General features: G+C 42.4%; 2 protein-coding genes across 2 annotated transcripts in view; one reads left to right on the forward strand and one right to left on the reverse strand.

The window, feature by feature from the left end:
* Zkscan8 (zinc finger with KRAB and SCAN domains 8) overlaps window positions 1-14,189 on the reverse strand; it is a 64,631-nt gene that overhangs the window by 14,966 nt on the left and 35,476 nt on the right. The window contains exon 2 of the mRNA XM_048348244.1: window positions 10,618-10,625. Within this exon, the coding sequence (XP_048204201.1) occupies window positions 10,618-10,625 (8 nt within the window). The remainder of the gene's footprint in view (window positions 1-10,617; window positions 10,626-14,189) is intronic.
* LOC125352851 (zinc finger protein with KRAB and SCAN domains 4-like) lies at window positions 4,353-10,691 on the forward strand. The gene is made up of 5 exons (XM_048348247.1): window positions 4,353-5,016; window positions 7,025-7,157; window positions 7,634-7,716; window positions 8,243-8,363; window positions 9,626-10,691. The coding sequence occupies exons 1-5, from the start codon at window positions 4,594-4,596 to the stop codon at window positions 10,489-10,491; spliced, it is 1,626 nt and encodes a 541-aa protein (XP_048204204.1). The 5' UTR covers window positions 4,353-4,593; the 3' UTR covers window positions 10,492-10,691.

Raw genomic sequence — 14,189 nt, forward strand, 5'->3', positions numbered from 1 at the left:
GGGGGTCCGGGCCTATGGACAGGAAAGGCCGAGCCCGGGCTTGGGGACAGAGGAGGCCAGAGCCCCGGGTCTGTGGTGCGGAAAGGCCTGACCCAGGCCTGCGAGTAGGGAGGCCTGAACCTGGGCCTGCAGAGAATGGAGGCCGGAGTGGCCTAGCTCTGGGCCAGAAGGGAGGAGAGTCCTGCAGAACTGAGGCCTGCTGAGAGCCAGAGGCCAGAGAAGAGCGGATGTGGAGAGCGGAGACCGGAGGAGACCAGAGGCCCACAGAGAGTCACGTGCAAAGTGGAGTCCCTCAGAAAGGGGAGAGGCTTATGAAGAACAGAGGCCTGTGAACAGGAGAAGCCTGTGGAAAGGAAAGAACCTCCCCCCAGAGGCTGCAACTGATCCTAGAGCTGGGGTAGCCTGGGGCAAGACAGTTGCAAACTGACTAATAAAACTGTTTGCCGGGGCTGGGGATATAGCCTAGTGGCAAGAGTGCCTGCCTCGGATACACGAGGCCCTAGGTTCGATTCCCCAGCACCACATATACAGAAAACGGCCAGAAGCGGCGCTGTGGCTCAAGTGGCAGAGTGCTAGCCTTGAGCAGGAAGAAGCCAGAGATGGTGCTCAGGCCCTGAGTCCAAGGCCCAGGACTGGCAAAAACAAAAACAACAACAACAAAAAACTTGTTTGTCACCTTTAACAGTGCTCGGTGGATTTTCTCGATCCCCAGAATATAACAGGTGGAAGTTGCTTTTCGGAAGTGGTGGAGGGGAAATGTAGACACTGGTTTTTCAGTATTTACATAATTACCCTGTATTTACATATCACCTTGAGGGGATATTGATCAGGGGAATTTCCATCAATGAGTCCCTTACTATTGAAACATCACCTTCATCACCTGGATTTTCACTTTTTACTTTTGCCACTCTTTCTTCCCGTTCTTTTGCTTTTCTCTTTTCCATTTAGCTTTTCCACTAATTGTGACACAAGGAAATTCTCATCTCTCCATTTTCCCCTGGGTGCTGGTGGCTCAAGCCTATTATAATCCCAGCTACTGTATTCAGGAAGCTGAGGTTTGAGGATCACGGTTCAAAGCCAGCACAAACAAGAAAATCCATGAGCCTCATCTCCAATTAGCCACCAAAAAATCCGAGGGTGGAGAGCTGTTGCTCAAGTGGTAGAGCACTAGCCTTGAGCAAAAAAAAAAAAAAAAAAAAAAAAAAAAAAAAAGCTCTGAGTTGGTGCCCATACCCTGAGTTCAGGCCCCAGGTTTTTTTTTTTGGGGGGGGGCGGGGTGGAGAGGGTGGGGACTTGGAGCCACCTTCACAGTATAAATACTATTGTTGACTTCTGAGCCATTTTTGTTCCTACTAGAAACAAGGACTAGAATTATTTTGGAATTGTTGGGTTCGATTGGTCACAGTACCTTTCAAGGCCAAGACCAGTTATTTTGCTTGGGGAATGAATATCCCATCTTGCCACCTCCAAACCCCCAAATGTGGATTTTTTTTTGGTAAGCCTGTGATCAATAAAGATACCTTGAAAGAGACTATAAGAACAGATTTTTTTTTTTCTTCTGTTTGCAGTGGGCAGAGCCTGTGCACATGACAGCCCTTCTAGTTTCTGCATCCAACAGCAACTACTAGTATTGCAGTCCTAATTCATGCGATGTGTGCTAGTATGGCAGCTTCCCTGTGGTTACAACTAACCACCTTCTTGGTTTCTTGTTTCTTATACTCAAAGAATGAAATCTACAGACAGATTGGTATAAAGAACTTACTCAGAACATAACTTTGCTACCCAGACTGTGGCTGAATCTAAGGGATTTTATACTTTAGGTGGTCACACTATTGCAAATGAGGTGTAGCATAACCCAACCAATCAGAGTATTTCTGACATAGATGTGCCTTATTTATGTTAATTAGGTGTTTTGGAACGTGATTCTCATTGGTCACTTCTTGTGACATTCTGACTAAGCCCTACAAATAACCATCCTTAGGTGTATGGGAAGGATAATATAATCTGAGTATGAAGAACAAGAGAGCCTTATGGAGAAGCAGAGGCAGGATTTTTTTTTTTTGTTTTTTTTTTTTTTTGGCCAGTCCTGGGCCTTGGACTCAGGGCCTGAGCTCTGTCACTGGCTTCTTCCCGCTCAAGGCTAGCACTCTGCCACTTGAGCCACAGCGCCGCTTCTGGCCGTTTTAATCGAACCCAGGGCCTCGTGTATCCGAGGCAGGCCCTCTTGCCACTAGGCCATATCCCCAGCCCCAAGGATGTTTCTTACTGGGATTTTTGAAACAATCTCCACTAGCCAGGCCAGTAATGCTAGGATTACAGCCGTGAGCCGGTGGTTCACACCTGTAATCCTCCTATTTAGGAGACAGATCTGAGGATCGTGACTCAAAGCTAGCTGGAGCTGGAAAGTCCATGGGACTCATGTCCAATTAACTACTCTTAAACTAGAAGTGGCATTGTGGTTCAACATGGTGGAGTGCTAGCCTTGAGCAGAAGAGGTCAAGGACTATGCTTAGGCTTTGAGTTCAAGCCCCAAGACTGACCATAAAAAAAAAAAAAAATCTCATGTGCCAGTCATGGGGCTTGAATTTAGAGCTTGGGTTCTGTCTCTGAGAATTTTTGCCGAAGGCTAGCATTTTCCTACTTGAGCCACAGCTCCACTTCCAGCTTTTTGGTAGTTAGCTGGAAAGTCTTGTGGGCTTACCTTCCCAGGATGGCTTTGAACCATGATCCTCAGATTTTAGTTTCCTGAAAAGCTAGGATTGCAGGCGTGAGCCACCTGCACCCATACCTGGCTTATTGCTTTTTAAAAGTATCATTTAACTCATTAATTCTCAAACTCATCTTCAAATTAGAATTATCTAGGATTTTTTTTCTTTTTGCCCTACTCATGCCTGAACCCCATTCTCTGAAGCTTTGATTTAACCAATCTTTGTTCTAGCTGGAATATATTTTAAAAGCTCTCCAATAATTGGAATGTGACACAGAGTTTTTAAAATGCCAACTTGCTTCTCTATTTTACCTTCATAGAGTATTAGGATCTAGAGATCAGACATCCAGGACATGCAGGTTTCCTGATTTTGCTAACAAAGTTTTGTGAATAGTATTCCTAGGGCAGCTCAAACAGAGAAAACTATTTCCCAGTATTCATTTGTAGTGGCCTTTACTACCTCTCATAATTCTCTATTCTTTGTCATCCTTTGAACTAAAGCTCAAAGTAAAAACTGAGAACAATATTCAAATGTAATTTTCTGATAACTTACTGAATGTGTATTTTCTAGCTTGTCCATTCCACTGGATAGAAAGAGCACTTACTGACACTTCAATCCATCCAAAGAACTTGTACTGGCTTATAGCTTAAAATCTAGTCACAAATGACTTTGAAAAAAAGTCCCAGAGCTTCCTTTTATTCCAGGGCAAGATCGAACTTATTCTATGCCACACATCATCTAAGCGCTTTATAAAATATTCATGATGTTATTTAATCATTATTTAATCCCCACAACATCTTTGTTTACAATTGCTGTCTTCACTTGTAAATCAGGAAAGTTGGGCACAGAAAAAGTTACCCAAATCACACATCTGGTAGTTGGGCACATCAAGATTGCTATGTAACATGGTCTGATCATTTATGGTAAATAGAGGCTGAAATACAGGAAGGAAGCAGGGTTTCTGAGCTAGGGACATGACAATTTTTGAAAGTATACAGCAAAGTGCCCTTGGTTGCCTAAGAAGATGCCATGGGAAGTGGAAAGTGGTGAGTTAGAGTAGGGGAATCTCTAGTTACTTTTTACAAGAACTATCTTAGTAGCTGTAGTGGCACTTGAATGCCCACATTGTGTTAAAGATTAATGGAAGGTGACATCTAGAATCACAGTGGAAAGGGCTTTCTCTCAAGGAGTTTTGGCTCTAAGGAGGGGGATGGGGAGGAATAAAGTGTCAGATTAAGAATGAAGAGGACCAGAACCTGCCATTACTGTCTCCAGCTTAATGATAAATTCTGCTTTCCTCACTTTTCTAAAATAGACTAAAAGCTCCTGCCAGAGTTCTGAAGTTCCTGGGTCACTCTACTTTCCAGCTGAATTTTAGTGTCAGCTTCATGCTAGCTGTTTAGGCAAGCTTTACATTAGATAAAATTGGAAGCCCTAGCAGCATCTTCAAGAACTTGAAGATTCAATCCCGTTTTATGATCCAAGTCACGTTTTATCCTCCCACCTCCCTTTCCCCCAAACAGCTTTCCTTTGAATGAAGGTAAGGATAGGATCCCTAATGGGTTAATTCGAAGACTATCGAGAGGCTCTTCCTAGAGCGCCCAGGAAGTGGTTTTGGTTCCCACTGAGGTTTCCTGTGCCCCAGCCTCAACTTCACTCTGTTTAGTGTTCACCGTTTTACCATCCTTTGGGAGTACTGATTGTGGGATTCAGGATGGGAGCAGAGAATTCTGCAAAGGCACGGGGAGATCTGTGCCGACGCGCCTCGGGGGTGTCCTTGGACCCCAGTTTTCCTGGCAAATAGCTCTTCCTCATCTTTCAAGAATCCTATGAAGATAAACAGCACGCAGCTGGAGGTGAGACTCGAGTACTGCCTTAGCTCAGCATGGCTAGAGAACCGGGACGAAACACAGCTCTGGATGCCTACTCTTCAAAGGACCCGATGGAGATTCTAACTGTGAAGGTGGAGAAGGAAGAATTCTCCTCCTTGGCTGCAGGCTCGGGTACACCCTGCAGTCCCATCCTGGGCCCCGAGTGCTCCCGCCAGCGCTTCCGTGCTTTCCGGTACCCGGAGACTGCGGGTCCCCGCGAGGCGCTGAGCCAGCTGCGGGAGCTCTGCAGACAGTGGCTGCGACCGGACCTGCGCAGCAAGGAGCAGATCCTGGAGCTGCTGGTGCTGGAGCAGTTCTTGACCATCCTGCCAGGGGACCTGCGGGGTTGGGTGCGGGAGCAGCGCCCAGAGAGCGGGGAGGAGGTGGTGGTGCTGCTGGAGTCTTTGGAGAGGCAGCTGGATGAGCCGATGTCGCAGGTAGAAAGGACAGGTTTAGTAGCGGTGCACCCTGAACTCTCCCAGCGAGGGGCGTGCCTTTCAGGCCTGGGACTTCTCAGTCTCTTTGTGCCATGAACCTCTTTTGGCAGTAAGGCAAGAATAAGGCAAGAATAAGATCTCTAAAAACATCAAGGAAAATATGGAAGAGTGCACAAAGCCGGGCAGAATAGCTTGAAAACAAATATATCTGCAATTAGCCACCACAAAGCCGGAAGTGGAGCTGTGGCTCAAAGTGGTGGAGAGCCTGGAGCTCCAGAGTTTGACTCACTCACCCGCACTCACCCACACTCAAACACATAGACATTGCAAAAGAAGTCAGACTGGTTGATATTCCATTAGCAAATTGCTAAACAAATTTGTGATAAAGTTATCACACATGTGCTTTTAAATTAACATGCCAAATAAAACGGCCTAGTGACAGGGTCAAAATTGGAAATTTCAAAGTGATGTTTGGCAAATGATACTTTGTGGCAATGTGCAGTGAAGACCCGTGCACTGATCAAGTCCTGCCACTGCTTAAGTGACATTAGTTTGTTGCTTCCATCAATACTGGACCTGATTTCTTAGAAACTAGTTAAAAAAAAAAAAAAACTTGTTTTCTATCCATGTTCATGGAACACTGATTTTTAAACCTCTGGTTAAGAAATGGATTGGTTTTTAGTTCCTCAACCTGTTGTTTTTTTTTTTTAAAACATTGTTATTATAGTGGTTATGTACAGTTACGTAAGTCAAGTAAAGAGTACTTTCCTACTGGACAATGTAACCCTTTCCACTTGCTCTTCTTCTGCATGTTTTTCTCTTCATGGTTCAGTGTCCTTGTGCACATTCAAATACTCAGAGGACTGAAGTCCAGAACCTTCTAACCAGTGACCAGGGAACCAAGGTTCTTGTATTGGAACTATTTTACAAACCCTTGTAACAGTGGGGGAAAAAAATCCCAAGTCTCAATGCTTTGTAAAGAATATGATAAATTCTGATGGGCACATGAGAAATAACTTGAAAATAAATTTAACTATGAATACCTGAAAGGAAACCTTCATTTAATGAAGACACACAATATGTCAAACTCTGTGTTGGGTGATTTTGTGTGTATATATATATTTTTTTTTCTACCAGTCCTAGGGCTTGATCTCAGGGCCTGAGCACTGTCCCTGGCTTCTTTTTGCTCAAGGTTAGCACTCTACCACCTGAGCCACAGTGCCACTTCTGGTTTTTTCTATATATGTGGTACTTAGGAATTGAACACAGGGCTTCATGTATACGGGGCAAGTACTTTATCACTAGGCCATATTCCCAGCCCTGTATATATACTATTTACTACTGCACTCAACCCCATAAGCTAAAAATTAATATCCATTTTTTTGGGCACATACCTGGTCTTGAATTCAGGACCCTGAATACCTTAGATTTTTGCTCAAGGCTGGTGCTCTCTCACTTGAACCACAGCTCCACTTCTGTCTTTTTGGTTGGAGATAAGGATCTCTTGGACTTTCCTGCCTGGGCTGGCTTGGAATCATGATTGTCAGATCTTAGATTCCAGAGTAGCTAGGATTACAGGCATGATCTACTGGTGCCCTACTCCTTATTTTTCAAATATCAAAAAATGTTAGTATTCTCAGAGTTTACCATCAGTTTCCAAAGGGTTTCATAAGAGCAAAGGTATATAGTGAGGAAGTACACAGTACTGATGTTTAGTCATTCTGCAGAGCCTATATGATTGCCCATCATAGTATTTCTACTTATAAGTTGGGTGTCCTGGAAAAAAAAATCATTTTAAACAGAGCCTCAGTTTCCCAATTGCAAATTTCATGTAAGAGTGGCTTACATCAGCATTGTGCATTACATGAGTTAATATTCATAAAACTTTTTAGAATGAGTGTCTGGCAAATTAAAAAAGTAGCATATAGGGCTGGGAATATGGCCTAGTGGCAAGAGTGCTTGCCTCCTACACATGATGACTATATAAAAGCAAATGAATTGCTTTTAGGTCTCAAGTGGAGACAGGAGGCAAGAACCACTCTGTTGTGAGGTGGCATTGTTGACACTGGCTGAGAGGTCTCAGAGTAACCAGTTGCAGCCAATGAAGGCCCTGCTCAAGCATGAATCTCTACAAGAAAGAGGTGAGTAAAATCTTTTAGGCTGGAGAGCAGACTCCTTTGTCCTTTTTGTGCCTATCCTTATCTGACTCCTCTTAGTTTTTCAGAACCAAAGAGGAAAGCCCACTAATAGCTATGAAAGATATTTAGCCACACAACAAAACCTTTTCTATCCCCTTCTCCCAGAAACACTTAAGGAAGAATGTTCTAGAAATATAAAGCTTTATTTCTTTTTTTTATGTTGCATTCATTTCACCATTCCTACACAGGATTATTCCCCCACGGTTTTGTTGTTGGTTGTTTTTGTTCTAAGTATACCTGCAGGAACACACCTGAATTTCTGAAACCCTAGAACTGGAGTTGGAAGTGATCTGGAACTTTAGAAAGGAAAACACTGCATAAATGTCACAAATTCACTCACCTAATTTTTATCTTGATTCCACAAGGCTGGAAGGCTGAAGGCCAGGGCAGATCTCATGCAGAGCTTCTTCCCTTCTTAGTGCCCCAGGCTCCTGGACTTGTTCACAGAGGAAGTTGCAGAGGAGATGTCATGGCAGCTGCCAGGTCCACTCTACAGGCCCAGGTGAGCTGGAACCTCTCACTCTCCCCAACACCCTGCACCTTTCATTACTATTGGGCTTTAGGTTAGGTTCTTCCTTCCTCAGTACTACTCCACTCTCACCCTAGATTTATGTGAGATTTGAGTTTTCTCATCTTAAATTGTTTATCATTGAGTATCCATTTGGCTTTCACTTAACAGGCTTGCCCCTCTATCTTGGATTTTTTTTTTTTCTGCTTCTCAAATCTCTCCCACTCCATCTCTTTGGCCAGTTTTTCTTCAGTGGGATTCTTTCAAAAAGGGCAATTCAGACAATGCATATTGAATATTTTGTTACTATGGTGGTTTAGGGTTTTTTTTGTTGTTGTTGTTTTGTTTTTGGTGAGTGGAGGGGCAATGCTGAGGTTTAGACACAGGCCTGCACACATGATAAGCAAATGTTCTGCTTACTCAGCTTCTTCTTCCTTGCTTGGTTTCTTAAAATATAGTATCTCACTTGGAGGAGTGATTATGAGCAAGTGGCACTAGGTGGGGTTCCTTAATGTTTTAGGGATTGCTGAAAATGGAAGGTGTGGCCCTGAGCTTTTCCCCTGGATGGACGCAGCAGGATTCATCACATATGAACCTCATCAGGGATGAAAGACAGAACTATGGCAGCCTGGTTTCCCTTGGTAAGACTGCTGGACACTAATTTCTCTTAAGGTGTCTTTTTCTCTTTTATTGTATTAGAAGTTATTGGAAGTTTTGCACATCAGAATCTGTTTGAAGTTTATTTTGATTCACCATTTCTGAACTCTTGTTAAGGACCAGCTGTGTAATTAGCTACTTGAAACCCCTGATTTGCCAGACACTGGTGCCTTATGCCTGTAATCCTAGCCACTCAGGAGGTTAAGATCTGAGGATCATGGTTCAAAGCCAGCTCAGGTGGCTGAGTCCATGAGACTCTTTTCTTCCCCATTTAGCCAGCAAAATGTGAGGAGTAGAGATGTAGTTCAAGGGGTAGTGCACTAGCCTTGAGCGCAAAAGCTAAGAAACAGGGCCCATCCCTGAGTTCAAGCCCTAGTACTGGCACAAGCATGTATACACACATGCATACACAAACCCCAAATAAACAAACAACACCCCCAACTTTTGCTTTCTTTTCTAGCTTAACAGTATTCTAGTCCATTTAAGTGCTATGAAGTAGAAATAGCTCTTAACAAAGGTCTGGCTTATTACTGGATGTTCCCTTTAAATTTCTAGCTCTGACAGAGAAAGGAAGTTAGTTGATGAGCCTCTTCAGGAAATGGGCCATGAACTCATAGAGTATAAGAGTTAGTAATGACTTTAGTCATTGACTGCAGATCCTGTCCTTAGAGGTGAGAGTGCAGAGGCAAAGAGGGTTACCTGATTGCTCAGAGATCACATAGCTGATTGGTAGAATGATGCGGGCTTCAGTTCAGAACTTTCTATTCTGATACTGATTCTATTTGGTGACTCTGCTTGGAATAATCAGTGATAACAGCTTGAATCATTGATCAGTGATCAATTTCTTAGTCCCCACTTTCTCCATTTCTTCTAGAATGTCTCAGAAATCTTCTTATGTCTCTGTTTAGTGTCTCCATCTGCTCAGCCATTTTAGTATCTAAGTGCAGGTGTATGGCTCTGCCTCCATCATTCTTACCATTTGCATCTTCACCCTCATGTACCTCTCTTTAGCATGGTCTTTGAATCTTACCACTTTCTTTCCATTTCCTCCTTTCCCAGTTGTAAACTCGGTCTAGTGTCCCTACTTTCATTCTCAGGCTTCTTTTATTTCCCTTTACTCCCATCCTTATTTTATGGTACTTAAATCTTCATCATGGCTCTGTGATTCTTATCTCCTTGTTCTTCACCACAGACTTTTCTTACATTGCAAGATATAATTGACCATCCCTGACATTTGTGGTTTCAGGTCAAGAAATGCAGATTAAAACCAATGAGGTAAGTGCAGCTGGAGAATATTCAGAACAAGAGCCTAAGCAGATACCACACCACATGGGTGAAGACATTCCACAGGCTCTTCCAGATGTAGAAGCTGGCGAGCTCAAGAGCACGTTACAAAGAAAGCAGAGAAGTGCCACGCAGAATAGGCGGCACTATTGCCGTGAGTGTGGAAAGAGTTTTGCACAGAGTTCGGGCCTGACCAAGCACAGGAGAATCCACACTGGAGAAAAACCCTATGAGTGTGAAGACTGTGGGAAGACCTTCATTGGGAGCTCTGCCCTTGTCATTCATCAGCGAGTTCACACTGGTGAGAAGCCCTATGAGTGTGAAGAATGCGGCAAGGTCTTCAGTCACAGCTCAAATCTTATCAAACACCAGAGAACCCACACTGGGGAGAAGCCCTACGAATGTGATGACTGCGGGAAAACCTTCAGCCAGAGCTGTAGCCTCCTTGAGCATCACAAAATTCACACTGGGGAGAAGCCATACCTGTGCATCATGTGTGGCAAAGCCTTTAGGCGGAATTCACATCTCCTAAGACATCAGAGGATCCATACTGGGGCTAAAAATGTTCAGGAGCCTGTGCATGGAGAGGCCTGGGAAAAGGAGCGTAGAATGGAAAGCCATTGGGAAAATACTGAAACTCCCATGTCTTATAAATGTAATGTGTGTGAGAGAAGTTTTACTAGGAATAGAAGCCTTATTGAACATCAAAAAATCCACACTGGTGAGAAACCTTACCCGTGTGATACATGTGGAAAAGGCTTTACTCGAACTTCTTACCTGGCTCAACACCAGAGAAGCCATGTAGGGAAAAGACTTCTGTCACAGTGACCTGTTCTATGTATGTCAATGTTGGTGCCCATTTGTCATTCAACTGAAGGCTCCACAATGGAGCCTTTATTGGACATAGAAGTTATGGGCTGGGGTCATACCAGTTTATATCTCCAGGTGTTTGACAATATAGTCTGGCTGGAATGAACTTTGTTTTATGTTCTAGAAGCTGACTGGATCAAAACTCATTTGATAAAAGACCATAGGAGTGTTGTGTCTTTTGTTCTTACTCATTTGACTTAAATGGCCTCCCAGAATAGCTATTTGCCCTCAGCCAGCACTTGTTTTCTCCTGGATGGATAGCTGTTGATTTGAGGATTGCTGCTTTTATCATTTAATTTGGGCACAATAAATTCTTCATGAGTTGGTCAGATCTGTGAAGTCTTTTCTCCCTTATTGTGCCTTACATATAGATGCTAATATACCAGTAAAATGACTTTTATTACTCTGAAAAAGCTGTCTTTATATTTCTGGAATTGCTAAGGTCATTTGTGTTTGTATCTGAATAGAATATTGTGTCTATTTATATTACATCCCCTACCCAAGTGTGCATGGTAGGAAAATACTTATTTGTTTAAAAAAGTGTCTAGTTTTCTGTTCTGAGTTCTTTGAAGTCAATTAGTGTGATTTGTGTCCAATACATAGTGTTGCCAGAATTTGGGATGGGGAAATACATAGTTCATGAGGATAGTTAGAATGCCTTAAACACATTTTTTTATTAATTAAATTTTGTTGACAAGGTGTTGTGCAAAAGGGGTACAGTTACATAATAGGGCAGTGAGTACATTTCTTGTGATATCTTACACCCTCGTTTTTCTTTCCCTTCCCTAGATCAGGTAGGCATATATACAATACCCAGTGTACCAAAATCATATACAGTAGCCATGTGGCATACGCCAAAGGAAAATTCACCTAGAACTTTAAATATAATGTCAACAATAGAGTTTGCTTATCCTTGTCTTATATGATCATATATACATAGCAGTTGAGCTATTGTGATCCACTGAGAGGTCTATTTTAGACCTTTTTATGTTTAGTAGTTGTTTGGTTTTAGATACATAATGTAAGGTCGCTGACCCAAACCTGTGGAAATAACCATTTGACAAGAAGATTTTTTGTTTCACAGACTTGGTCTCTACTGTCCCCCCCCGCCCCCCGTCAACAATCATATATGAAGGAGACCATGCCCCTTTGTTCTCTGTGTTCTAGGCTTGTCTCGTTCAACATTATTTTTTCAAGTTCTGACCCTGCGAATACCAATATTTTATCATTTCTAATCGCTATGTAGTATTCCATTGTGTATAGGTACCACGTTTTTTGGATCCATTCATCTGTAGAAGGGCATCTGGGTTGTTTCCATATTTTGGCTATTGTGAATTGTGCAGCGATAAACATGGAAGTGCAGATGTCTTTTTGATATCCTGAGACCTGTTGTTCAGGATAGATGTCTAGGAGTGGTATGGCTGGGTCATAGGGTAGGTCTATGCTGAGCTTTTTGAGGAAACTCCATACTGTTCTCCAAAGTGGTTGTACCAATTTGCACTCCCACCAACAGTGAAGAAGGGTTCCTCTTTCCCCGCATCCCTTCCAGCATTTGTTGTTGTCTGAGTTCAGAGTATAGGCCATTCTAACTGGAGTGAGGTGGTATCTTAGGGTTGTTTTTATTTGCATTTCCTTTACTGCCAGGGATGTTGAACACTTCCTCATATGTTTATTTGCAATTTTTATCTCTTCTCCTGTGAAGTCTCTGTTTAGCTCCTTTGCCCATTTAATAATTGGTTTACTGGGTTTGGAGGGGCTTAGTTTTTTGAGTTCTCTGAAGATGATGGATATTAGGCCTTTGTCTGTTGCTGTGCTGGTGAAGATCCTTTTCCATATGGTTGGCTGTCTTTCTAGTTTGGTGGCTATGTCTTTAGCTGTGCAGAAACTTTTTAATTTGTAGAAGTCTCATTTGTCGAGTCTCTCCCCTATTTGTTGTGCCCCTGGGACTCTATTCAGGAAGTTCCTTCCTGTGCCTATAAGTTCTAGAGTCTTTCCTACAATGTCTTTCAGTAGTTTCAAGGATTCAGGTCTGATGTTGAGGTCCTTGATCCATTTTGAGTTGGTCTTGGTGCATGGTGATAGGCTAGGGTCTACTTTGAGTTTTCTACATATGGCTGCCCAGTTTTCCCAGCACCAGTAGTTGAAGAGGCTCTGTTTTTTCCCATTATATGTCTTTAGCTCCTTTGTCGAATGTCAGCTGACTGTAAGAATGCGGCTTTATTTCTGGGTCTTCTATTCCATTGGTCTTCAGGTCTGTTTTTATACCAATACCAGGATGTTTTTGTTATGATGGCTCTATAATAGAGCTTGAAATCTGGTATTGTGATACCTCCTGCACTGCTTTTTTTGCCTAGAATTGCTTTGGCTATTCTAGGTCTTTTGCTGTTCCATATGAATTTATGGGTTGCTTTCTCTATTTCAGTGAAGAATGTAGCTGGGACCTTGATGGGGATTGCACTGAATTTGTATAACATTTAGACACATTTTTTGTAATTTATTTATTAATTAAACAAAAATTTTTGACAAGGTGTTGTGCAAAAAGTGTACAGTTACATAGTGGGGCAGTGTGTACATTTCTTGTGATATCTTACACCCTGTTTTTCTTTCCCTTCCCTAGGTCAGGTAGACATATATACAATATACAATGTACCAAGAACATACACAGTAGCCACGTGGCCTACGCCAAAGAAAATTCGCCTAGGGCTTTAAATGTAATGTCGACAATAGACAATATGTCGACAGTAGTCTTATATGAACGTACATTAAACACATTTTTAATCATTAAGATTAATTGAGATTGAGAGATTACCTGTTTGAAATAGCCCTATATTCTTTAGGGGAATTTTTTCACAGACAGGTAAATAAAAATTTCTTGTCATATTAAAATGATTATAAATTTTGATGTAAATTATGTAATGTCCAACATCTTGTTTACCTTTTACGTACCTTAGGCCTAACCAAGTTCCAGAACACAGTCTGTAACCCTCTCCTTCAGTGTATATCCAGCTAAGCGTATACTTCCTCAGGTCAGAAGATTCACCCAAAATATGTATAATTATTATTCATGACTTCCAAACTGTCCTGTGGGTTGGGTATAGGAAAATTGAGTTAGTGACTTGGGTTTCTCAAGTGTGTGTGGTAGGGGAAAATACATTTGTTGAGAAACTCTCTGAGATAATTCTCAGTGAAAAGGAACCCACACTATGCAAATAGATCAGCTTCTGAAGTCAAGACTCAAAGCTATGAAATAAGACTTTTGTGATAGCCACCATTTTTCATTTTTTTGTTTTGTTTTTTCCCAGGCCTGGGGCTTGAACTCAGGGCCTGAGCACTGTCCCTGGCTTCTTTTTGCTCAAGGCTAGCACTCTGCCACTTGAGCCACAGCACCACTTCTGGCTTTTTCTATATATGTGGTGTTGAGGAATGGAACTCAGGGCTTCATGTATATGAGGTAAGCACTTTACCACTAGGCCATATTCCCAGCCCACCATTTTATGTTTAAATCACCTATGTTCTTCAAAGGTGAGTAACTTCTTTTCAGGTGCTTGAGTGTACAATACCAGCCTCCTGCTTTGCCAGATTCTGTCATGGATGACTTGTATCATGTTCTAGTGAAATCCCTGGCCAAGTTGCTTTGTTTTGTTTTCTCCTGGTCA

This window comes from Perognathus longimembris, chromosome 6 (genome assembly GCF_023159225.1).
Source record: "Perognathus longimembris pacificus isolate PPM17 chromosome 6, ASM2315922v1, whole genome shotgun sequence".
Classification (NCBI taxonomy): Eukaryota; Metazoa; Chordata; class Mammalia; order Rodentia; family Heteromyidae; genus Perognathus; species Perognathus longimembris.